This window comes from Lissotriton vulgaris, unplaced genomic scaffold, assembly GCF_964263255.1.
Source record: "Lissotriton vulgaris unplaced genomic scaffold, aLisVul1.2 SCAFFOLD_1875, whole genome shotgun sequence".
Classification (NCBI taxonomy): domain Eukaryota; kingdom Metazoa; phylum Chordata; class Amphibia; order Caudata; family Salamandridae; genus Lissotriton; species Lissotriton vulgaris.
In genome coordinates, this window is record NW_028255037.1 from 368,106 (window position 1) to 395,387 (window position 27,282).

General features: G+C 43.6%; 1 protein-coding gene across 1 annotated transcript in view; it reads right to left on the bottom strand.

Moving 5' to 3' along the window:
- LOC147659337 (NBAS subunit of NRZ tethering complex-like) overlaps nt 1-27,282 on the bottom strand; it is a 485,327-nt gene that overhangs the window by 363,260 nt on the left and 94,785 nt on the right. The window contains exon 6 of the mRNA XM_086951835.1: nt 19,879-19,981. Coding sequence (XP_086807961.1) covers nt 19,879-19,981 — 103 coding nt within the window. The remainder of the gene's footprint in view (nt 1-19,878; nt 19,982-27,282) is intronic.

A 27,282-nucleotide genomic window follows, 5' to 3' on the forward strand; every position in this document is an offset into this window, starting at 1 on the left:
GGCAAGATTGCATCTTACCTGTTCTACGATGCCTGCTTTGTGGAGAAGAATGTGTGCTGGACGTTTGTCTTACACTTCCATCAGCACTGCCAACGGATGTTGACGCTTTGCTAGGTCCGGTAACGGCTCATGCATCATGTTGCCCCCAACGGCTGCCAATCCTGATGACTGCATTCATAGAGATCTCACCAGCAACTACAGCTAATGGTGAGGTACGTGGAACAACAGGCACACAGGTACCATCTACTGCGAATATTGCTAATGCGACTGACGCGGATGGCGATGCTTCTCATCTGTGCACAATTGATCTACTTAATGAAGTAGCTCCACTTTCACCTACTGTGGTAGACTATTTCTTTGCCAGCTTAGACGATTTGATGTTTTTTCCTGACTTCGAGAATAACTTTTGAAATCTGCACACAGCGTTCTATGAACTCTGAATTCGGCCTTCGTTTTTAAAAAACAAAGCTTCTAACTTTGGAACTCTATTTTTTCTACTATTTTGATTTGACTTTTTCCAAAATTGCTCTCTTTTTGGCACAAAGTAATCTGCTTAAAGTAGAACTATTCTTAGAGAACAGGAAATTCTGTTTCGAACACTTCCTAGAGACAATATTTGACCTTGTCCTCAAAAACAATAACAGTCTATATATTCTGCTATGGAATGGTCTCGACCTTTATCTTCTGTAAACCTAGAGCCATTTCATAACTCATGATTCATTCGGTTAGCATTGCCAATATCCTACTGTATGCTTAGGATGAAATCATTCCTTTTATATGCGTACTGTAAAAATGCTCATTTTTCGTGTGCAACCATTTGAAATGCATTTTTGTGTATTTTGGGTGGGATTGTAAACACATGCTTTAGATATGTTTTAGTGCTTATAATTTAGTAATGTTAAACATAATAAAGTGGAGTGGGTGTTTTATATGAATTTAGGACCCTAGTGTAATTTTCCCGATTCATGCCCATACATAGGTATAAATCAGCCTATCCTTATATAGGCATAGAAATCATAACCATATTTAGACTTAGCCTATGCAGTCCAAATACGGCATGGCTACTTCCACTAGTTCCGAAAATCCACAACGATTTCTTGGAAAAACCCGCCTTCAGCAGACAGGGACTTCCCCTTGCTTGAATATTAATTTAGCCAAGAACTCGTGGAGATTTCAAAGAACTTAGTCTTTGATGACGTTATTATGTCCAACCTTACGTCAAACCCGGCACCTTCAGGGTATAAATATGCCCACACTTGCCCAGGCAAACACACGGTGGTTTGGAGCAGTTCGACTATCTACCTACACGACACAGCTCGCCGAAGCAAGTGCCGAAGGAAGCCGACCATCCAGCAGACACACTGAGAGAGATGCTGCCTTTTCTCTTGCCGAGAAATCCAGCTTCAGTGTTTCCAAACTACCCTTACGGGTTGTTGGGAAATCGAGTCCTGGGAGAGAGATACCAGACCTCCTTCATTTTAAACCAAGGTACGGAGCTGATTAGACCCGTAGAGAATTCTTGGATAGGTTCTTGGCAAAAGAATACTGAAACTAAGCTACACCTCACTTACTTCTTCCCTTGTACTAGACCTAGGTTAGGTACACCGGGTAGGCGTATTTTAGAAGCACCAGTCGAGTACTTTTAGTCTTTATTTATTAATGTATGTATTCTATGGCTTAGAAACCATATCATGCTTTTACAGTATTATTTTATAATACTCTTCGTACTGTGTGCATTGTACTTTGCATCTAGTATTACGATTGTAGCAGTTCATTTCCTCTGCATGAGAAAGAAGACTGTTCAATAAATACTTTTATTGAAAACGCCTGTCTCTCTATTTCTCTGCACTTCTGGTGAAACAAAGCATGCACGATTGACTGAGTGAAATATCTATCTATTGTTTCCGCGACTCTAGAGATATATTTCTTATTCTTGGGAAACAAAGTTGTCATGTTTATGCGGTTGTCAGAAACCAATCCCTTCTTGTTCATTCAAGAAAGTTTCTAGTGACCTCTGAGCTAGCTGGCACTCACAATTAAGTCTAATATATTCGATAGAGACCTAGCAGACCTCAGTCCTACGTCAAATCTATAGTATATATTATTCCAATGCGCAGAGCCTATTTGGAATATAGGAACTACACTACACAGCTGATGGGTTTGCCCTCGATGCCAGCTGGGCCCTCTGGCTACATCCACTGATCCAAACTGACTTTACCAATGGTGCCTCCACTCCTCCAAGGACCCTTCTTGGACCAGCTTTACGTCCAGCTGATTATCATGACCAATGCTAATCCAGTGCCGTTGACATCACTGCTGGACCTATCCAGGCCTTCCATTCCCTGGATTGTCCTCCTGACAATTTCCTAAAAGAGGAGGTGTATGGTCCCCTGGAGGACCCAGATGATGACAAACGGTATGAGGAGCTGGGTGATGCCAGTGGCCTGGATTCCTCACCAGATTCTGGCATGATTTCTCCTCCAGGACAAGTTTTGGAGGAAGGCACATATTTGCTACCATGATGTGAAGAGCGGCAGAGGTCCTTCATTTCCAGCTGCTAGTCGTCGAGGTCAAAGCGCATGTCTAGATAGAAGTGCTTCAACCTGGAGAAGGCTCCTCTGGACGCATGCACCTCTTTAATGAAGCCCTCATCAATGAGCTCCTGTGAGCCTGGACGAAACCTTGCACAGGGGTCCTGTTCAATGAATGATTGCCCATCTGCACCGCCCGGGGAGACTCAGCCTTCCTTTCCCAGCACTCCACCCTTGACAGCCTGACGGTACAGGCTTTAACAGCAAAGGTCAACCCAAGAGCGTTTCCTATCAGACCACATGTATGTATGTATGTATGTATGTATGTATGTATGTATGTATGTATGGCGTATTTGTATAGCGCGAACTGTCACTCAGAGGGTATCCTGGCGCTTTGACTTGTCCAGACCAACGCAAAGCACAGTACTACACTGTCCTGGGGAATAGAGGGGACTTCAAGCCTTTCTTAAATGAGAAGAGTTCCCCTCGTGCTCCTTAGAGTAACTGGCAAAGAGTTCCAGAGTTTGGCCGCAGTGTATCCAAAGGAACGGCCTCCCATCCGAATCCTCCGGATCTGTGACCAGAAATGCCGATGAAGAACGCAGGGGTCTGGAGGTCGAATACCAGGAGAAAAGCTCTTGTAGCGGGACCGGCCCCTGATCATGGAGGGCCCTAAACACTATACACGACGCTTTAAAACTAATGCGCTGGTGGACAGGTAACCAAAAGAGGTCCTTAAGCGCGCGGGATGAAGAAGCCGAACGCAGTCGAGAAAGGGCAAGTTTAGCAGCCATGATCTGAATGCGCTGCAATTTTCCAATCAGAATACCAAGGGCACCCAGAAGCAGTGCATTGCAGTAGTCAAGCCTACTGAGAATCATACTGCGCACTACCTCTGGTCTAGTTTGAGCAGGGAGCATAGGGAGAATCTTACGAAGGATGCGGAGCAGCATCATACATGTAGCAACAGTTTTGTTTACAAAAACATTCAGCTGCAAATTTGGTCCAAACGTAACGCCCAGATTACGAGCGGAATCTGCTGCCGCAGCTGTACCCTGGAAAGCAATGGGCCAAAAATTCACCGGCAGAGGAATGCGATCCATGGAGCAGTGCAACACCTCTGTTTTTGAGCCATTAAACTGAAGAGAGTTAGTGCGCAGCCAGTTCGCAGTGGCTGTCATGCAGCGATGAAAGGTCTCCTGGGACACAGCCTCTCTACCTTCCAAGGAAAAGATAAGCTGCGTATCGTCGGCATAGTTGATAACCAAGATACCAAATGATTTAATCAGCTTAACTAAAGGGCGGAGGTAGAGATTGAATAAAATGGGACTGATGGCCGACCCCTGAGGTACCCCTTGCCCCACTCTTTTAGTGGCAGATCTAAAATGCGGTAGAGCCACTACTTGATGTTGATCCTGAAGATAGGAAACCAGCCAATCTCTCGCCAGACCCGCCACGCCAGCTTCCTCCAATCTGCTGATGAGAATTGCGTGGCTGACCGTGTCGAACGCGGCCGACATATCAAGCAGCACTAAAAAGGCTGCCTGACTTGAGTCGACACGCGAACGAAGATCGTCCACATGATAGGGAATCTAAGAGGCTAGATACCTTTAGGAAGCACATTTTTACTTCCACCAGTCTTGACCTGTGGTTGGTGAAACTTGAATGACTACTGGGCCAATACTCACATGCACTGTGGATTCGGTTAGGCAGCTGATTCCCAGGTTGCCAGCGGAAAATTGCGTTATTCACAGCTAACCCTGGTACATAACCCGGTGGGGCTGGACACCACAGGCACCCTGGCTAGAGCCATGAATACTACGGTGACGCTGCATCATCACAGTTACGGTCCACTGGGATCTTCAGAAATGTCCTGTCTTCATTAACGGACCTACCTTTCAATGGCTCCCGCCTATTGGCGACAACACAGATGTGGCTCTTGAGTGTTTTTGCAACAGCAGGGTCACCACTAGATCCCTCGTCCTTTCCCTCTTAAACTGCCCGCAAAAGCAGTTCTTTACCTCCTTCCACAAATGTCGAAGGGAAATCTTTGGGCATCCACAGTACCAAATATACATAGTCCAGCAACCTGCCCAGTCCTTTTGAAGAGTGGCTGCGGAAGCCCAGAAAGAACGCAGAAGCTAGACCCAGTGTGCTGCCAGTCAACTGCCATTAATGAATGCCTCAGACTCCAAACCTCTTTCGTGTGCCCTCCATCCAGCACAGCCATCCCATTGGTGGCAGAATCAGACAGCATTTGCCCTAAAGGTTGATGATTATGTCGGACATGTGGGTGGCTCAGAAAATAATGGAGCTCATTTAAAAGAAATAAATACTACTTACATAAACATCAAAGTCTGTGAAGACTTAATCCCTCTCCTTATTAAACAACAGTCCAGTCAGAGAGGATGTGGCCTAATGGCTAGAGCAGTCAAACTCGAAATTGGGGAACCGGGTTTGAGTCTAGGCAGTGACGCTCAACATCCTGTGATTCTGGTCAAATCACTTAATCTACCTGTGTCTAACAAAAACATTAATGTGTCCGTCTGTAACGCAACTGGTGCTCATGGAAAGTGCTCTGCTACCTTTGGGTCAAGTTTTCGCTATATAAAACTCCAGGCAAAAAAAAAAAAAAAAAGTAATCCCTCTCCGCCAAGGCTGCAAGGAGGGAAAAAAGAACACCAGTTCCCACTGCTAATGCTAATATTGCCTCAACAAAAATTAGATGAAATTTACACTGGAAGGGGCTTCCCGTACATCACCACTAGGTCCTCTTTTCTGAAGAGGCTTTCTTAATGAGGCACATAATATTCTCTAGAGGGGAAAGAATTAAAATTTAAAAAAATTAAAAGCACCAAGAAGGTGAGTGAGGTAGTACAGATAATTGGTATAGAAGGGGGGTTCTACCCGAGATATCCACATGGGACCAGGGTGCTAAGTAGTATATGAAAGAAGGGTCCCAGTAGAAATTGATACATTTGCTTGAATTTATTTGCAAAAATTAATTAAAACAGGCAATGTCAATTAATCACAGTGCATGAGCTATCATATTTAGTAAGTAAAAGTGCCCCAGAAAGGGAAGGGAAGTGGGATAGCGTGATGCTGTGAAAGGGGGATAGTGAGGGAATAGAGTTGGTGACAAATCATCTATTGCAGAATTATTTCAAAATGCAATAAAGTTTCGTGGCTTCAGGTTTCTGAGCCCAAACATATGGGGATTATCATATATCCCAAAGCAATTAAATTGTTTCTGTTGACAATGAGGTATTCAAAATCATAGGGGAAAGCCAACAAAACAAATGATGAAAGTAGCCGTCGACGTTTCGACCCCACGCTACACTTGTAGGCGTAATTGTAACCTTACATCGGGGTCTTCATCAGGACAGGGTAGTCAGCAAAAGGGCACTACAATATCTGCTCATGTAGCGCAGACTTCATGGCCTTGGCCTAAATATTCTTGCTGGGCGAGCAGGCTGCATCTATTAGAATAACTTGAATGGATAAAATCCTGCTCTTGGATATCGCTATATTAGGTGAGGATTAAACCTCGAGTGTGCCGCATCTGATTTGCGTTGTTATCAGCGGGAGCCTGATTGTAGCGAATAGGAGGGGTTAGGCGTGTAGTTTGGTCCACCCGAACCTCGAAAGGTCAGAGGGGTTGGACGTTGTTATTTCATCAAAGCGGAGCGTCCGTGAAGATCGCCTCGCGTGTTGCCGTATCGTTTAAGAACTGACACGGAGTTCAAGGATTTACGTCTCTCCTGACTGCTGGCTGATATCCAAGAGCAGGATTTTATCCATTCAAGTTATTCTAATAGATGCAGCCTGCTCGCCCAGCAAGAATATTTAGGCCAAGGCCATGAAGTCTGCGCTACATGAGCAGATATTGTAGTGCCCTTTTGCTGACTACCCTGTCCTGATGAAGACCCCGATGTAAGGTTACAATTACGCCTACAAGTGTAGCGTGGGGTCGAAACGTCGACGGCTACTTTCATCATTTGTTTTGTTGGCTTTCCCCTATGATTTTGAATACCTCATTGTCAACAGAAACAATTTAATTGCTTTGGGATATATGATAATCCCCATATGTTTGGGCTCAGAAACCTGAAGCCACGAAACTTTATTGCATTTTGAAATAATTCTGCAATAGATGATTTGTCACCAACTCTATTCCCTCACTATCCCCCTTTCACAGCATCACGCTATCCCACTTCCCTTCCCTTTCTGGGGCACTTTTACTTACTAAATATGATAGCTCATGCACTGTGATTAATTGACATTGCCTGTTTTAATTAATTTTTGCAAATAAATTCAAGCAAATGTATCAATTTCTACTGGGACCCTTCTTTCACGAGGTAGTACAGATGGCACAAGTATTGCATAGTATTTAGAGTGTGCATTTAAATGATGTCAAAATCACCACTGCTTTTAAATACTTTTAACGCCACAATTATTTATTATTAACAAGCGTCTCTCCTATACAAGAGCTATTGGCTTTGCCAATGTGTTTTAGTTATGTTGTACTGCATCATGGCTGCTGTTCAGCATGGCTAAACGCTAGTGGCGAAGAGGAGAGTGGCATAGAGTGTGGTAGCGTGGAATGGTGAAGAGTGGAGTACAGTGTTGTGGCATAGATTATTGTGTATTGAAGTGGCATAGAGAAGAGTGACAGAGTATGGCCATGTACACTGGAGTAGAGTAGAGTGGACTAGTGAAGAGGGCATTGACGTAGAGTGTTACAGAGTAGAGTACCATAGACAGCAGTGGCATAGAGTGCAGCAGCTTTGAAGAATAAGTTACTTACCTTCGGCAACGCTTTATCTGGTAGAGTCTCTAACTAGCTGCAGATTCCTTACCTCTGAATTTTCCTCATACGTCAGACTGGGTCCACAAATGTTTCTGGAGCACTACCCCTGCACGCCGGTAGGTGGAATCGATCAGCACGGTGTGGCATTGTCGGCGTCATCCACGCCAAAAGTGACATGCACGGTCCCTCTCTAGGCGCCACTCCAGTGTGCTGGCGTCAGTTTCTTTTTGCGACTTTCCAGGCCAGGAGCACGAAGCCACGAAGAACACTAAGCACTTCTGTTGAAAACTAGGGCCCTGAAAAGGAAAACACTGACCCAAGATTCTGCTCATAGAGTGGGGAGTAGGGGCAGGTAGGTAAGGAATCTGAGGCTAGATAAAGTCTCTACCGGATAAGGCGTTATAGAGATAAGTAACATCTGGTAGAGACTTCTAGCCGCAGATTCCATAACTTTGAATAGACACTCAAGAAATATCTCCCTGGAGGTGGGTCTTTGAGACAGATTACAGATTCAAAGGTCTTGCAGGACTGAACTGGCAAAGTGCCCATCCTGACGTACCTGATTGGCATTAGTGTTCGGTGAACGTGTGCAACAAGGCCCATATTTCTGCCTGGCAGATGTCCAGGAATGTAGTACCGCGTGCTAACACAGTGGTCAAATTTTGCTCTTCTGGAATGGGCCTGAAAACCCTCAGGGGGCAGCTCTTTGGCCAGCGGGAAGCAGATCTTTATGCAGAGCACGAACTAACAAGAGATGGTCCGTTTCTGCAGGCCCTTTCCCTTTTTCGCTCTGACATTCCCATGAAGAGTTGGTCATCCACCCATAGCTCTTTTGTGCGGTCAAAGTAGCTCTACTTGGGTCCAGAGAGTGAAATCACTTCTCTTCCTTGGAGGGATGTAGCCGTGCGTAAAAATTAGGCAAGGTGATGGATGGGCCTACATGGGTTGACGACTTTCGGTAGAAAAGAGGCCCTAGTACACAGCTTATAAGGATAGATGCTCAAATATTGAGGCTTTGATTATAAGGCATTAAGCTCACTGACCCTCCTGGCTGATGTTTTTGCCACAAGGGTGGCTGTCTTGATGGTAAGAAGTCTAAGGGGACAATTGTGTAAAGGCTCAAAGGGAGCTCACATGAGGAAAGTGAGCACAAGGTTTAGGTCCCACTGAGGCATATGAAGGGTGAAGTGGTAAATGTGTAGTAATTCTTCCAAGAATCAGTTAAGGATGTTGTGTCTCGAGCCATGATGGTTTCTGGCTCGAGCACAACTTGTGCTGGGGGTTCCTGTTCCAGCGCTACTCGTGCTTAGTTGTTGGTAAGTGTTATTAATTAAAAGTATGTGTATGTGTCAGTTGAGAATGAGAGGCACAGGAGCCTCATACCGTTACGAGAGAGCTGTCAGCAGCTGCGCCGCACTTCTTCTGTACCGAGTTATGTCATCTAATAAAGAAGCTTAATCAAGATTTATTGGATCGATCCTTCTTTATAATAAATGACAGGGGAAATGAACAGGGATGGCTGATCAGGCAGCTGCAGGAAGGCTGAAAGAGCAGAAAGATAGCCTTTAAGAGTGCCAAGAGCAGAGAACTTCTGGGCAAAAGGGAGAGTGAAGAGAAGAACCTTAGAGAAGGGACAATAATTTTTTCTACACACCATGCTACAAATGTGCTCCAATGGCAGGTGTATACAGTCTTGGTAGAGGGCCACCTGGCTGCCAAGATAACATTTCAGACTTAGGGCGGAAGGTCGAAACTGCCAACTGTCGCTGTCCAATCTCCACGCATGAAGGGAGAGCATTGGCAGGTTCCGGTGGAGAGCCCTCCCCTGCTGCTCCGATAGAAGATTCTCTGGAAAGGGCAGCCTGATCAGAGGGCCGATGCCCATCCAACAGCTTGGGATACCAAACTCTTCGATCCCAGTACAGAGCTACAAGATTGACTTGGGCCCGGTCGTTCCTGAGCTTCTTCTTTTTGAGAACTCTGGGCAGGAGTGGTATGGGCGGAAAGGCGTATAGGAGGCTCATGCTCCACTCAAGACAAAAAGCGTCTCCAAGCGAGAGCCGCCTTGGAAACTCCAGTGCACAGAATTGCTGATACACAGGTAATGAAATATGATCTTAAAACAGTTATTGCAAAAATAAAGCTTGTAGAAAACAAATCTCTCCATGGTAGGGTCTGGATCCAAGCGGGATTCCACAGGAGAAAAGATGCTAGTCCCAACACTATTCAACCACTACTCTAGGAGGAGACCTTAACTCACTCGCAAGAAATAGTAATCAAAAAGTGTGAGGGGAATAAACCATAGAGTGACCACCACTCTTCACCAGATGATACAGCAGGCAACACTGGTACTGTGGAAGGATGTAGTGCTAAAAAATAAAGACATACAATAGTTGGACTAAGCAAGCACAACAAACTGGTTCAGAGCATTAATGCATGCAGGCGCTGCTAACAATATAGTTCACTCACCAGCTATCCTGTCCTAGTAATGTGTGGAATATCCCAAGTGCATTGAATATGACAAGGCGCTTAAAGTGCAGGGATACCTAAGGGACTAGAAATTATTCACACAGACGCTGGTTCCTCAGGGAAATAACAAGGTGGGTCTTCTCAATAGACACAAGAAGGGAAAAAACTGCACTATCACAAACGGTATCTGGAGAACAGTGTTTCATAAATGAAAGAAAGAGGTGGCAATGAAGGAATTCAGGGGGGGAGGTAAGGAGAAGAAGCCACCAGGATTCTACACTGGGAGAAGGGTAATTGGAGGCAACGTGTTACCGCAGCCAGACTCCGTTAATACAAAGAGAGGAGTAGCGGCTAACACGCAAAAACGCGAGAATGACATAAACAAAAATATCGTGGCTGCAGGTCGGCTATGAGAAGGCATGAAGAGCGCAGCTGCAAGCACACGAAAAGGACAAAGCACCCTGGCCGGCTCCCAATAAGGGGGGGGGGGAGCAGAGCAGCAATGCCTAAGTCAGGGCAGGGGAGGAGAAGTGGTGAGGCGGACTGGCCGGCTCCTAATGCAAATAGGAGCGGAGCAGGGACTCGTGCCGGAAAACACAGGGAAGGGGAGAGAACTAGCGTGTGTATTAACAAACGCTCAGGGATAGAGCACGGGGCAGAGAAACTCACGCTAGAAGCAGGGAGATCACAAACCAAATAACGAGATTCCTGGTCGGTACAAAGACGCCAGAAGCTGGGAGACAGCAACAGAGGCTAGGGCCACCCACAGGAAACTCTAGAAGTTGCAAACAGGAAACAGGAACAAGAAGGGGGCGTGGTCACGGTCAGGAACAGTAAGCCAAGCATCGGCTTACTGGGGAAACGTGCTTTTATTAGAGTTAGGGGCCATCTAGAAATTACCACCTTCATGAACTAGAGAAGACGCTGTACATGCATTAGGGCTCCGATCCCCTAACACCTTAGCTGGCGCCCTAACATATTGTGACCTCATGACAGCAATCAATCAAAAGTATGGCGCCGACCACGAGGAGTGCAGAGTCGGGCATGGACTCACATGGACCCCAAACAAAGTATACCTTGGAAACAAAGTCTATGATGATTCACTGTGTTGTGGAGGTGAGGCATCAGTGCAGAGGTAGAGGCCGGCTCCATGGCTGCCATATCCTGCTAGATCTTACGGCTGCGTTTGATACCCTGTCTCTCTCAGTGTTAACATCTCGCCTGAGGGAGATAGGGGTTGAGGGGCCCGCACTTAGTTTGCTGACCTCCTTCCTTGGCCAGAGGGAACAGAGAGTTAAGCTGGGGGAGTTCCTATCTCCATCCCTTCCTGTGCAGTGTGGGGTCCCTCAGGGGTCGGCATTAAGTCCGACCCTTTTTAAAATCTATGTGACCCCACTTGCCAGGCTTATTAGATCTTACGGGATGGAGGTAGTCTCCTACGCCGAAGACACGCAGATATTGATGTCTCTCGCCCAACCTGCCATCTCGGCTGCCTCCAATTTTAGACACTGCATGGAGGCAGTGGCTCAATGAATGATTTGCAATTCATTGAAGCTCAACGGCGAGAAGACAGAAATTCTGGTGTTCGGAGGTAAGGAGGATATTTGGTCGGCGGAATGGTGGCCTTCATCTTTGGGAGTGTGCCCTACACCCACTGCCTTGGCTAGGAACTTAGGAGTCATGATTGACCCTGCTTTGGGGTTGGGTCAGCAAGTAAGTAGGACTATTTCCACCTGCTGGGGCATAATAAACATCCTGAGGAAGATAAAACATTACCTGTCCCCTCAAGCCAGAAAGCTAATTGTAATAGCATTAATAGGCTCAAGACTAGATTATTGTAATGCCTTATACCTTGGCATTAACAAGAGTCTGATAATGCGACTTCAAATGGTGCAGAATGCCGCCGCGAAGTTTGTGCTAGATCTCCCTAGGCGGGCCTCTGCCACGGCTGCCAGGAAAGCACTGCATTGGCTTCCAATTTTGGCCAGGATTTCTTTTAAGTTCCTTTGTTTGATCTATGGGGCCCTGGCCACTAACAAATCTGGAGGCCTAAGGGATCTGTTAATTCCATATACCCCTTCCAGATCCATGCGCTCGGCTAACAAATTCTTGCTATCAATCCCCCGTGTCCGTAGAGCTAGGTGGGGTGGCAGAGCCTTTTCAACTTTGGCTCCAAGGTTGTGGAACTCTCTGCCATCTGAGATTAAAACCCTTCCCTCAAAGCAAGCCTTTAGAAAGGCCCTTAAGACGTGGCTATTTGCCAAAGCCTATCCTTACCTCTGGTTCTGCCTTTTTTGATTTTCTTTGTTAGGCGCCTTGATGCCTACGGGCTTAGTTGCGCGATATAAATTTTATTTCAATTCAATTCAAGGTGAGGTGCTGTGTCCGTGACCTCTTGACAAACTGTCCACGACCTCACCTCACCCTGTTTGTTGCATTATAACATGGAGGTTTTATTGTCCATGAACACCTGAACTAACCTCCCCATGAATGGAGGGTAGATTTCAATGCCAGCCGGATCGCCCAGAGCTCCAACAAGTTGATGTGGAGTTCAGATTTTGCCTAAGACCTAGGCCAATTATCTTCACCTCTCCCAGATGGCCTCCCCATCCCAGGAGTGATGCATCTGTCACTACTTTGAGATCTGGCTGGGAAAGGGAGAGAGGTTTGCAGCTAACCCAGTCGGGATTCGTTAGTCCCCACTGCAGGTCTTATGCAGTTCCCGCAGTAATCACTGGTACTGTAAACCTCATGTTTTTTGCCTACAAGCCCTTATGTTCCTGTCTTGTCAAATGATTGTTCTGTTGCACATGTGTTGAGTAGGGTGCAGGCTTGTGCCCCACTTTGTGGAATGCTGTGTAACATCTTTGATATCTATCTTTGAGTAAATAATAGACCTCTGCCCGGCTGGGTATGTCCCAAAAAAATATAGCTACGATTGTGTCTATATTTATTCTTCGTGTAAAATTCCCCCAAAGGGACCACTGTTGTTTAAATAGCATTACCCCCAAGGTCCCTTTCGATTAATTTGGGTTCCCTTGTTGTTTTCAAATATACAATGGGAGGGACATCATATGGCCAAATGAGAAAGGCAGCGAGCTAGTCACAAACACTTTACAAAAACAGAAATAATTGGGGGGGAAATTAGCAGGAATTTTTTAGTTCTTCCTGTTTCATGAGAAGTAACCCTATCCTTAATTTTATGTCTTACTGACTGGTGATATCATGCCAACTGAACATTATAAAGTAAGCCCAGTGATGACACCAACAACTGACACCATACCACACGGGTGGACCAAGCTGGAGAAAGTTGTTGCGAATTAACCAATGCTCCAGAGTCTTAGACAACAGAAGATAAGCAGTACATTCGGAAAGCCTTATGTACGACCCCAGGCCGCTTCTCAAATGCAAATATGAATGAGAGAATTAACCAAATCCCATTGGACTCTGTACACCCTGTTCCGCCAGACTAGGAAGAAACTGCCAGCACACCTTATCTGTAATAAAAATATGAGGAGAAACTTTTTAAAAATGGCAACATCATTGCACTTCAACACCCAGTCTCTTGATCCACAGGTCGGTCTCACCTCAATCACTTCACTTCTAATGGACGCTTTGAAAATTAGTCGGGCATCTTCTTCAGAACCCAGTATGATTTGCAGGTCAGAAACCTTGATTCTGAACTAAACAAGCATTTGTAATGCATAAGGTCTCGCATTAGGAAAGTTTGAGCTATTGGTATTGTAAATGACACATTTTTTATTTATGTGTTGGTTTCGAAAATAGCAAAAATAATAGCTTTGTCATTTACAGTGCCAATAGTTATAACTTGTGACACCTATAGCATTTGTAATGCAATATGTGTTGTATTCACGTGACTTGGATGTATTGATATTACAAATAACAATGGCTTATATTTTTTTTAATAATTAATACTTAAATAAAAGTTATTGTAATTTATAATGGCAATAGCTTAAACTTTTGTAAATAACTTTTGTGAAGAATATGTTCAGTGTATTTTATTGTGACGAAAATCCAAGAACAGAAGTAAAATACTAACCTCTTTTTGTGACATTTGTAATAAAGCTTGAAACATTGAGAGAACATTATTGACACAGTTGTTGTTGAATGGTTGCACAGATTGATGCTATGGTGGCGCTGAGTGATGTTGTGGTGGCGACTAGTGATGCTGTGGCATTCAATGATCCTGTGGTAGCGCATAGTGATGTTGTTGTGCCCCTTAGTGATGCTGTGGTGGTGCTGAGTAATGCTGTGGTGATGCGATAGATAGAGTGAGTGGGATAGATAGATAGAGTGAGGGTGATAGATAGCTAGACAGATAGAGTGATGGCGATCAGTATCTAGATAAATAGATAGATAGAATGATAGATAGAGTGAGGGTGATAGATAGTGAGGGCAATAGATAGATAGATAGAGGGAGGGCAATAGCAAGATAGAGTGAGGGCGATAGATAGAGTGAGGGCAATAGAGTGAGGGCGATAGATAGACAGATAGATAGAGTGAGGGCGATAGATAGATAGAGTGAGACAGATAGATAGAGTGAGGGCGATTAGATAGATAGATAGAGTGAGGGCGATAGATCGATAGACAGATAGAGTGAGGGCGATAGACCGATAGACAGATAGATAGATAGATAGATAGATAGATAGATAGGAGTGAGGGCGATAGATAGATAGATAGATAGATAGATAGATAGATAGATAGATAGATAGATAGATAGGAGTGAGGGCGATAAATAGATAGATGGATAGATAGATAGTTGTGTGTGCGGTTGTGTGTGGTTGTGGTTGTGTGTGCGTGGTTGTGTGTGTGTGATTGTGTGTGTTATGCTTTGTTTTTCTATGCTATGCTATGTTTTGCTAGGCTATGATATGTTTTGTTTTGCTATGTTTTGTTGTGTTTTGTTAAGCTATGCTATGTTTTGTTGTGTTTTGCTATGTTTTGTTATGCTTTGTGTTGTTGTGTTTTGTTATGCTATGCTATGTTTTGTTATGTTATGCTATGTTTTGTTTTGCTATTCTATGCTTTATTTTGCTATTCTATGCTTTGTTTTGCTATTCTATGCTTTGTTTTGCTATTCTATGCTTTGTTTTGCTATTCTATGCAATGCTTTGTTGTGTTTTGCTATGATTAGTTATGCTATGCTATGTTTTGTTGTGTTTTGCTATGTTTTGCTATGCTCTGTGTTGTTGTGTTTTGTCGTGCTATGCTGTGTTTTGTTTTGCTATGCTATGTTTTGTTATGCTATGCAATGTTTTGTTATGCTTTGTTTTATTATGCTATGTTTTGCTATCCTATGCTTTGTTTTGTTATGCTATGCTATGTTTTGTTGTGTTTTACTATGCTATGCTTTGTTATGCTATGCTATGTTTTGTTATGCTATGTTTTGTTATGCTATGCTATGCTTGGTTATGCTATGCTTTGTTATGCTATGCTATGTTTTGCTATGCTATGCTTTGTTATGCTATGCTAGGTTTTGTTATGCTATGCTATATGTTGTGTTTTATTATGCTATGCTTTGTTTTGCTATGCTATGTTTTGTTATGCTATGCTATGTTTTGTTGTGTTATGCTGTTTTGTTATGCTTTGTGTTGTGTTTTGTTATGCTATGTTTTGTCATGTTATGCAATGTTTTGTTATGCTATGCTATGTTTGTTTTGCTATCCTATGCTTTGTTTTGTTATGCTATGCTCCGTTTAGTTTTGCTATCCTATGCTATGTTTTGTTTTGCTGTGCTATGCTTTGTTGTGTTTTGTTAAGCTATGCTGTGTTTTGCTGTTTTGTTATGCTATGTGTTGTGTTTTGTTATGCTATGCTATGTTTGTTTTGCTATCCTATGCTTTGTTTTGTTATGCTATGCTCCGTTTAGTTTTGCTATCCTATGCTTTGTTTTGTTATGCTATGCTATGGTTTGTTGTGTTTTGTTATGCTATGCTATGGTTTGTTGTGTTTTGTTATGCTATGCTATGCTTTGTTGTGTTTTGATATGCTATGCTTTGTTATGCTATTTTGTGTTATGCTATGCTATGTTTTGTTTTATTATGCTATGCTTTGTTTTGCTATGCTGTTTTGTTATGCTATGCTTTGTTATGCTATGCTTTGTTATGCTATGTTTTGTTATGCTATGTTTTGTTATGCTATGCCAAGCGTTGTTTTGTTAGGCTATGCTATGTTGTGTTTTGTTATGCTATGTTATGTTATATTTTGTTATGCTATGTTTTGTTATGCTATGCTAGGTTTTGCTATGCTTTGCAATGCTATGTTTTGTTATGTATGCTATGTTTTGTTGTGTGTTGTTATGCTATGCTATGTTTTGTTGTGTTTTGTTGTTTTGTTATGCTATGCTTTGTTTTGTTATGCTATGCTTTGTTATGTTATGCTATGTTTTGTTCTGTTATGTATTGTTGTGTTTTGTTATGCTATGTTTTGTTATGTTATGCTATGTTTTGTTATGCTATGCTATGTTTTGTTTTGCTATTCTATGCTTTGTTTTGTTATGTTATGCTATGCTATGTATAGTTTAGCTATCCTATGCTTTGTTATGCTATGCTATGTTTTGTTGTGTTTTGCTACGATTTGTTATGCTATGCTATGTTTTGATGAGTTTTACTATGCTATGCTTTGTTTTGCTATGCTATGCCTTGTTATGCTATGTTTTGTTATGCTATGCTATGCTTTGTTATACTATGTTTTGTTATGCTAAGGTTTGGTTTGTTATGCTATGCTATGTTGTGTTGTGTTTGGTTATGCTATGCTGTTTTTTTGTGTTTTCTTATGCTATGCTATGTTTTGCTATGCTTTGCAATGCTGTGTTTTGTAATGTATGCTATGTTTAGTTGTGTTTAGTTATGCTATGCTATATTTTGTTGTGTTTTGCTATGTTTTGTTATGCTATGTTTTGTTATGCTATGCTTTGTTTTATGTTATGTTATGCTATGTTTTGTTATGTTATGCTGTTTTGTTCTGCTGTTTCGTTGTGTTATGTTATGCTATGCTATGTTTTGTTTTACGCTATGCTATATTTTGTTGTGTTTTGCTATGTTTTGTTATGCTATGTTTTGTTATGCTATGCTTTGTTTTATGTTATGTTATGCTATGTTTTGTTATGTTATGCTGTTTTGTTCTGCTGTTTAGTTGTGTTATGTTATGTGTTGCTATGTTTTGTTTTACTATGCTATGTTTTGTTTTGCTATTCTTTGTTATGTTATTCTATGGTTTGTTTTGATATACTATGCTATGTTTTGCTGTGTTTTGTTATGCTATGCTTTGTTTTATGTTATGCTATGTTTTGTTATGTGGAGAAGTGTGGCTCAATGGTTAGAGCGGCAGACCCTGTTGCAGAGGTCTAGCCCTGGACCAGGGTTCAATTCCCCGCCTCGGCGGGTCTTGGGCTCAAAATTCCACGGACCTGACAATTCTCGCCTCGGTGCCTATTCTAATCATGGAGTCCCACTCTGCAACTCTGGGCAATAGCTTGCTTAATCTCCACAACGGCCCCCACAACGCTAAGGATGCCTGGCCTTCACCCAGGTGGTGCCCAGGAGTGGACGCCTCACAGGGAAAGCCAGGACGGGTTCCACAGCGGTATTCGTACAAGCGCCTTGAGACCCTTGCGGGTGAGTAGTGCGCTATACAAGTATCAAGTTACATTTACATGTTATGCTGTTTTGTTGTGTTATGTTATGCTATGCTATCTTTTGTTTTACTATGCTATGTTTTGTTTTGCTATTCTTTGTTATGTTATGCTTTGTTTTGGTATGCTATGCTATGTTTTGCTGTGTTTTGCTATGTTTTGTTATGCTATGCTTTGTTTTATGTTATGTTATGCTATGTTTTGTTCTGCTATGTTTTGTTGTGTTACGTTATGCTATGCTGTTTTGTTTTACTATGATATGTTTTGTTTTGCTATGCTTTGTTATGTTATGCTTTGTTTTGTTATGCTTTGCTATGTTTTGTTGTGTTTTGTTATGCTATGCTATGTTGTGTTTTGCTATGCTATGTTTTGTTTTGCTATGTTTTGTTTTGCTATCCTATGCTTTGTTTTGTTATGCTGTGCTTTTGCTATCCTATGCTTTTGTTTGTTATGCTATGCAATGCTGTGTTTCGTTATGCTATGTTTTGTTATGCTATGCGGGTGAGGGTATGGGAGGGTGTGTGTGTGGGTGAGTGAGGGTGAGGGGGTGAGGGTTTTTGAGGGTGATGGTGTGTTTGGGTGAGAGGGTGAGGGGGTGTGAGGGTGAGGGGGTGTGACGGTGAGGGGGTGTGAGGGTGAGGGTGTGAGAGTGAGTAAGGGTGTGTGAGGGTGAGAGGGGGTGAGGGGGTGTGAGGGTGAGGGGGTGAGGGTGTGTGAGAGTGAGGGGGTGTGAGTGTGAGAGTGAGGGGGTGTGAGGGTGAGGGGGTGTGAGCGTGAGAGGGTGAGGGGGTGTGAGGGTGAGTGATGGTATGTGAGGGGTGTGAGGGTGAGAGTGTGTGAGGGTGAGGGGGTGTGAGGGTGTGAGGGTGAGGCAGTGTGAGGGTGGGGGGTGTGAGGGTGTGAGGGTGAGGGGGTGTGAGGGTGAGAGGGTGTGTGAAAGTGAGGGGGTGAGAGGGTGTGTGAGGGTGAGAGGGTGAGGGTGTGTGAGAGTGAGGGGGTGTGAGGGTGAGGAGGTGTGTGAGGGGTGGGGGGGGGGGCAGTTGAGGGCGAGTGAGGGGGGTGAGGGCGTGAGGGTGAGTGTCTCCAATGAATGTTGCTGCTTCGCCTTCTTTGAAAATGTTCAGTGCTGCAAATAGAGCATGCCGCCCTAATTATCACAGCATGAGGCCCCACAGTGATAATTATCACAGCATGCAGAGAGGCGACCCAGGCTGCTGGAGCACTCAACTGCACATTAATTATAGTTGAGTGCTCCAGCAGCCTGGGGCGCCTGTTGACATGCTGTGATAAGTGGGGTCTCATGCTGTGATAATTGTTACTTGCAGCACACGATACTGATTCCCGCCCCTCCAGGACTCCCTGACCTGCCTCATGGTTGCCAAGGCAATATTTCTGAAAATATTGTTGTGCTACCGTAAGGCAGGTCATGGAGTCCTCGAGAGGTGGGATCCAGAGCAGACAAATCTGCTAAACAGGAGCTTTTTCCAATGGCAGGCCTCCGTTTTGAGAGGCCTGCCAATGGAAAAAGGGGGCGTGGTTTCACGCAGTACTGAAATCCCCCTGTTCACAATAGGTCTTTGCCTGCAGCAGGGCCATGCCCTGCAATGCAGGCTTCGACCTAAAAAGGCCCTCTGCCTACTGATGCATTTGTTTTCGGATATGCTTCAGATCTAAATTATCCAAATATAAACTCATTTTTTATTAATTAGCTCATTCTCAAACTATATATTAGTTTATCATATTTAACAATAACAGAAGCCATACTTTTGACCACCAGGATACTCGTGGATAACACTAAACCGGGCGGAAATTTATTTACCCCGCCGTAATCTATAATTTCCTACATTTTGCACTACAGGAAATGCCCGCGATTATTCCACAAATTCCGGTAAAAAAACAGAAAGCATGTTGTTCTTCTTGGAGATTTACCGTCATTTCTGCAAAGGAAATGTTGCAAATGTCGCTCAGGCCGCCATAATACATGGCAATATATGTCGGAAGGGACAGAGGTGTGGTACATGTCTAGAGGCTTGTTTAAAAGAGCAAATTTGCCTCATATTTTCTCAAAAATGGTTAAACGTTCTTACTTTCAACAAATGCTTGTAAAATCGGTTAACACATAATACAGTGGTATTTTTTTATTGTTTGTATCGATGTATTCAGTTAAAACAAATTTCAAAATGCACATGGCTCACTTAGTAATTAAAAAGGAGCAGGAAAGCATTCCGCCACGACGTGCAAAATAATATTTTGGGTTCTAGTGAACAAATAACTCAATCTCCCCCCCCCCCCCCTTTTATTAAACAGTTACTGGAAAAGTTAACAGAAAAGAAACATGAAAACTGAATACAGGTGTCATTTCTAATTTTATCTATAGTCATCTGCAAGGAATTATAACGAGCAAACAAAAGGCTTACCTCGTAACACGTATCACGATTCAGACACTTGTATACATTCTGCTGCATATCTAACATATCTTGAAGTAATCCCTTCCAGTGACTCTCACTAACAGGAGGTTGTCTGAAAAATAGAAAATAAAGTGACTGTGTGAAACCTTTACACACCAACGACAGAAGTGTGTCTAAAATAGCAAAGATAAGAGTGCCAGAAATAATTCAAAGTGCAATTATGTTGTCACTTGCACTAACTGAAGCACCTGATTCATAAAACTGATGAAAGGAAGCAAACTTTCTAAAGTAGGTAATCACAGAGGAAGGAGATAGACGAACTAAAAAAAAGGCAGACACTTACCTTTGGCAATTAATGAACAAGTTACTTACCTTCGGTAACGATATATCTGTAAGAGATATTAGTTAGTGATGTAGTGTAGTTCCTAGTTTCCCACTAGGCCCTGCGCATTGGAATAACATAAACAGTAGTATCGACGTGGAACTGCGGATATTCCAGGCCTCCACTGACTATGCTAAACTTAATTGGGTTGTGTTACCAACTAGCTCAGAGGTCACTGGAAACTTTCTTCTCTGCATAGGAAGTGATCAGCTTCCTTGGCACAGACAAGAAGGGATTCAGCTTTCCAACAACCGTGCAACATGACAACTTTGCTCCTCAGATCAAGAGTCAATCTCTAGGGTCGTGTGAAACAATAGACATGTATTTCACTCAGTCAGTCTAGTGCAGTTTACTTTCACGAGATGTAGAGAATAGAGAGACGGGCGTTTGTCAATAAAGGGTTAACATTTATTGAACAGTCTTTCTTCTCGTACAAGAGAAATGTATTGCCACAATTGCAATAATTGTTATTATAAAAAGTACGTACAGTAAGATAAGTATTGCGAAATAGAACTGTAAAAGCATTGATATGGTTTCTTAGCCATACAATGGTTTAAAAGTAATAAAACATATATACAGTCATATATACATTAGGCTAACATACTCAACTGGTGCTTCTAACTAAGCCTACCCCAGTGTGCCTGACCTAAGCCTAACACGTGAAAGGGGAGTAAGTAAGTAGCTTTAAGTTAAGTTGGTTTTGCCAAGGTTTGTTTCAAGAATTCTCGTCTAAGGGTTTAGTCAACACCATACCTCTGAATAGAATGATGGAGGATTGGTATCTCCTTCAGGGGTCTCTCTCGATATCCCAGTCACCGCGAGGGTAAACCGGAAACGCCGTGGCTGGATTTCTCTGCACGAGAAAGGCAGCGGGTCTCTTCAGCGCGTCGAGGAAGGAGGGGGGACAGCGTCCGCGGGCAGCTGGAATCTGCTGGATGTCTTCGCAGAGGACGGCTGTTCAGCTCCTTAAGCGTACTGCACCATAGTTCGCGCTTTAGCGGCGATAATGGTATCAGCAGCTTCACCACCACAGGATAGCAGGCTGCAGCGACAGAGTGCTAGATTTACCAACACGGGGTCGTGCAGGCAGCTGGCTTCAGTAGCTCGTACAACAGGCATTGCTTAAGGCAACGTTGGTAATATTTATACCTGACAGGTGCCGGGTTTGACGCAAGTTTGCTGGACATAAGACGTCAATTAAAGATGTCACTAGGAAGTGATAGTTATCAGTTGCTCATTAGAGTTCCATTACTAATCAAAACATAGCAAGCGGGGATTTCCAGGTTTGCTGAGTTTTTATCTTGTTGAAGAACTCGGAGTGTTATCTAGGAATATCAGATAGTGACTACTGCTCTGTCATTGCACTAATTGGTCGCAAAGGAAGTGGCAGAGAGCTATGCTGGAATGTGGCTCTGTTCGTGTGAGGCCAGAGATGACTTTTCAGAAAATCGCACTTGAACCGTTATGCCAATATAGGGAATAAATGGATTTATAGCCGAATAGGGGCATAAGGTCACAGTATCGATCAGGAACCTAAATAAACACGCAACACCCACTCCACGGGTTAATGTCCATCAAAATTACTAAAACTAAAGCAATTAGATGCATGTGTAACATTGCCCACCCCAAAATACATAAATGCATTCGAAATAGGCGTACTTGTAATACATGAATTTAGGTACTGTACGTTTTTTAAAGCATAGTAATCATTCAAAAAATGATTGCATATGAAATCAATGAACGATTATGCAAAAGGAATTACACATGAAGTATCTCTGACAGAAGAAAAGCGAGATAAATCATCACATAAAAATGCATTGTAATAACATGTGTGCTAGAGGCTGGTGTAATGTTGTTATGTCTCTAGATGTGTTTAGAAATAGAAGTGTGAAGCTTCTGTTCTCTAAGAATAGTTTTTACCTTAAGCAAAGAATTGTTCGTGCCAAAAAAGGTCAATATTAGAAAAATTGTCCAATTCAAAGAAAATAGATTTCCAAAGCTCTTGGCAGTTTTTGTTGATCAAAACTGAAGGCCGAATTCAGAGTTCATGGGAACACTGTGTGTAGGAAAGCTTCTAAAAGTTATTGTTTCTCCATGGGTGAGAACATCGTATCAGACAGGCTCTCAAAGAATTGGTCTACAAATTCAGGTGATAGTTCAACCAAATTAGATAGCGCTGTAACTTGGCAGGTGTGAGAATGATTGCTGTCATCGAAGGCAGGACCAGCAATGCTCACAGAACGCTGTACCTGGATGATGTTGCTTTTGTCACTCGCTCCACTGTTACCACTTGGCTGTAGTACAGGAGTCTCCACGAATGCCGTCATCAGGATTGGTAGCCGCTGGGGACAACACAATGCGAGAGCCGTTATTGGACTGAGCAAAGTATCGACGTCCATTGGTACTGCTGATGGAAGTGAAAGACAGATGTCCAACACGCATTCATCGCCGCAAAGCATACACCGTAGCACAGGTAAAATGCAATTTTGCCATATCGGTCTGAATGAAAGGAACCAGGTCATGTTTAGATCTCTCAGCCTGGCCAATCCAAGGACGTTAGTTATCCTGTCCCGGTAGCGCATTGCTAGGATTGTCTCTTCCATTCCCATGGGAGCTATGTCTGAGCCGAGGCTTGCCATAACGAAGCAGGAGGGTCAAAAATAGAATCCCTGCGACGAGTCCCAAAAATAATGGTATGCCGCCAAAAATGGAGTGCACAAAATTAGGAAAGATTCCCAAAATTGCCTGGAAGGGTGTTAGCAGTCCCGTAAAGACTGTCTTAAATATGCCTGGGATGCTTGTTGCACTAGACATGTTAAGGAGTTGGCTGAACATTTCTACGAAATGCACGGGGCAATTTGTTGATAAAAGGTCATGAATTTCAGTAGCTGTCCTTGCAACTAGAAGATCATACGTCTCTTTAGATGACGTTATAGGCACTGTTGTCTGTAAAAGTACAGATTTCATTTTGCTTAATGTATCAATTCGTATAGAATAGAGATTCAGACGAGGCCAGATGGGAGTCACTATGTCTGGAGGCCCACTCGGAAACAATGCTTGCATACAACATTTGACCATGGACGTTACTTCTATTAGATAACTTTTCCCTGGCGTGAGGCCACAACATCTGTGATCCGTTCTAAGAATGTAACTCCCTTTTGCGAGTTGCACAAAGAAGGGCTCTATCTGAGTTGCAGGTGTGACTAGCTGGTGGCATGAAAGGTTGTTTGAATTTCCATCACATGCTCCGTGTAAATTAATACCCTGACACAAAAGTATACCGCTTAGTGAATGTTTACAATTTTCACCACTAAGAAATACATTTTTGTCACTGTCACTATAGCAAGAATGAGTGTATGGTAATTTCCATTCGGATTTTACATATCCTTTACCCAATTGTTCATACTGGCCAGCAGGTATGTACTCAAGGCATTTTTTAAATCGGAAAGTTGTTATCGGAATTGTGATAATTCCGTGTATTATCCATTCAATGACAGGACTCTCTGACATTGTCAATGGTAATCTCTCGAGTTTTTCGATGCTCAGGATTGTATAGTCTGCTCCTTTCTGTGCCAAACTGATCTGTTTATCAGTAAGGTTAAAACTGGAAAATAATGACGACGTGTTGATTAAACGCCAAGGCACATAGCCTGAACGAAGATTTTGCAGCGTCCAGCCTAATTCTATAATAGAGCGTAATTGAGATTGGCCATGTTGTGGGTATCAAACAAGGGGAATAAAAGTGGACGATTTTTAATGGGGTCCAATGTACTCGTCCTAAGAAGCAGCAAACAAAGAATATTGTACAGAGTTCCCCAGTGGGAGCCAGTGGTTTAGCTCAGTTAGTCTTCTCTCTCACTAGTTATAAAGGGATAAGTGCATGGTGTAGACCCTTTTCAGAATATAAGGATACCTCACACAGGTTACCGACAGGACAACAACTGTTGTCCCAGCCGATGGCCGTCCAGCGTCATCATCGGTATCCTGCTCCTACGGCAGGCTGGCGGTGCAATGCCCGTCGGGCAGCAGGGGGAGCTGCACTTTAGCGGAGATCTTTTATTCCGAGCCAACGGGTGTGTGTGTGTGAGGGGCCTAAAAAAGTGCAATAGTGAGCGTGGGGGTGTGTGTGTCTAAAAAAAGTCAGTTGAGTCCATTGGGGATTATTTTAATGGTCAGGCTCGCTGCTTTATTAAAAATAAAGGGGTATTAAGGAGTGATGGACAATGGGACCAATCCTTATTCAACCCTTGATGTGAATGCGGTCGACATGTTTCTTGCCATAAGGGCAATTCGTCAGGACCTTAGTGCTCATATGATTGCTGGAATCCTCTTAACTAAGAGAACTCCGGTATACGACCTGTATAGTATCGTACAGAAATGGTTCCTTGCGAGGGACCTCCTGGGAACTAGAGAGAAATAAGCAGACATTAATGATGTTAAAGTGAGTTGTATACAGAATACATCATATCGTGCCTGTATTCATAGTGACAATAATGCGTGCCCAGTGAGTAAAAACTGCCTGTTTCATGACAGAGTTTGGTGGTACTGTGAGAGAAAAGAATTAAAAAATACAGAGCGCGTGAGGGACACGTTCTGTATTGGGCTGTCATGCTGTTTCGTTATAGCATGCATCTTAGTGAAGAGGCTGGGCTCACGGCTGTACAGCGTGCTGAGTAGGGTGGGCAATCAAATTCAGGGCCAGTGGTAATGTTACACCCTAACACAGTCAGGTGGCGTGAGGAGCCTGTGTTTAAGAATATATATGTAGACTAAGAAGTTTAGCCATACTAACAAAAAACCGCACAGATAAACCGATCGTGTATAGTTTGACACTCTGTCTCTAAGTGAGATCGGCGCTGGCGTGGTGGTCGTGATCACCAGCGAGTATTACAAAAAAGAGTGCCCTGCTCGACAAGTGCGCGTGAGCAAGGACAATGTCAGAATCAATGATGCGCTTACCCGTTGTGATTTCTCCTGAAGGCCTCACGAGCTGTCCAGGTGGGGCCAGCAGCGAGTGAGGAGATCCTACAGGGAGAGTAAGGCATCCCGCGGGATCGTTAGAAAAATACGAGCCTTCACGCGGTGCCCCGCGTGAAGGAGTACAGCTGAGTAGTAACTTTCCGCGCGTCTGGCGGAGAGCACGCGGGGTTTCAAGGATTAGCTCAACACCTTACCTCAAAGGTCGCTGATGGCAGGCATCTCAGCACCTACCCCTCCCACGGTACACCGAAGTCAGGACAGCCAGCAAGGTAGTTTGGCACTGTCCGGTGCAGATAAAGGAGAGTTGAGCGCGCACCAAGGGGGCATATCCCTCCGGTTGCTAGGTAACGGCACGCGGGAGTGGAGAGCAAAGAGGGGTTAGCTCAGAACAGCGAGGCCAGCACACTGCAATGCGGGGGCCATCTTGGAAAGGGCAGAGTTATCTGGTCTGGCATGTTGGTAATCGTCTAGGGATGGACAAGGTAGTCCAGATTGATAACTATCTGGCGAGTGTTGTCCAGGGCACCCCATCGTTCAATCCCAGTTCATCGCACTGTAGTCGATGTATCCATCTTTGTTCGAGTCTGAAGAGGGCTTGTTGGTTGAAGTTTGGTAAACATTCAAGGACAGTCCACCTAATGTTTTCTGGGAGATGATGGTTATCTTTACAGTGTTCATAAAGCTTGGTGTGTGTCTTGTGACACCGAATGTTGCTGTTGTGCTCCATTATCCGATGTTTAACAGGGCGCATGGTCATCCCAATGTACAACAACTCGCACGGGCAGATCAAAACATAAATACATCTAGAACTGTTGCAGTTGGTATGTTTGTTCATTGTCCAAGTGTAGTTGCTTTGGAGTACAATGGTCTTGCCCTGGATGGTCTGGGGGCATACAACGCAGGACCCACAGCGATAGTGCCCAGTTACTGGAGGGAGGTCCCAGAGAGTATTGACAACTTGGGTGTTGGTTTTCTTAGGACGGGTGTGAATTAGAGTGTCCTTAAGATTTGCCGTCCTCTTAAATGCAAAGCGTGGGCGCGGTAGCTCCATCCCTGCAGAGTTGAGAATGCCCCAATGTGAATTGACTGTTTTTTTAATGAATGAAGAGTGTTTCGTGAACGAGGTCACGCAGGTAATCGTGTCGTCTTGCTCCTTGGGATGCACCTCGAGCAGGGCCTCTCTATTGTTGTTAAGGGCTCTTTTGGTGGAGGTTTTCAAAAGACGAGTGGGGTTGCCCCGGTCCAGAAGCTTGGTTTGTAAGGACTGCGCTTGCTGTTTGAAATCAGTGATTGAACTGCAATTTCTCCGAAGGCGGAGGAATTGGCCGAAAGGTGAATTGTCCCATTGTTGTAACATTAGCAAATCTCTGTCTATCACATCAAAGGCAGAGGATACAATATTGTCCAACAAATATATTCTGGAAGACAGAGTCGTTAACCCATTGTCTACTACAGAAAGTGATTTCTCCAAATTAATACGATCAATTTCTCGTATTTTTTCAGCAGTTTCAATTTGCTTTACTTTCCAAGCCTCGTTGTAAGCAGCATAGATACTGGTCGCTATGAAACGCTTTTGACGCTGTTTGCGTGGTCCAAGAATGAAGTCGCGCAAATCAGCACCATCTTTTAGCAAAGACAAGTGTTGCTTAATTTCAGCCAGTGTGGACGAAGTTAGCCATTTTAGGCAGAGTTTCCCTACACTGTATGTTGTTATAATCCCTGGATGTTGTCTCTGGGAGTATCTAGAGTCTAATCTGGTCATTTTTAACCCCTATTCAGGAACCTATCTTGACAGCTATTTGTGTCTGTAGGCCAGATTAACCACTTTTTCCAATCAGGATGTGTTCAGTTGAAATGTAAAATTTGTGACACGTCTAACTCAATATCAGCGGTTGCATTTTCAGGTATTGGCTTTGGTATAGACGGTGTTTTAAGGTCTTTGATCTTAGCTAGGCCAAGACAAGATGTTTGGTGTATTGTGTCATTTAAAAATAACATTTGTTCAGGTATCATGCAGGTTCTAAACAGTGCTTCAATGCCTTGCACCTGCC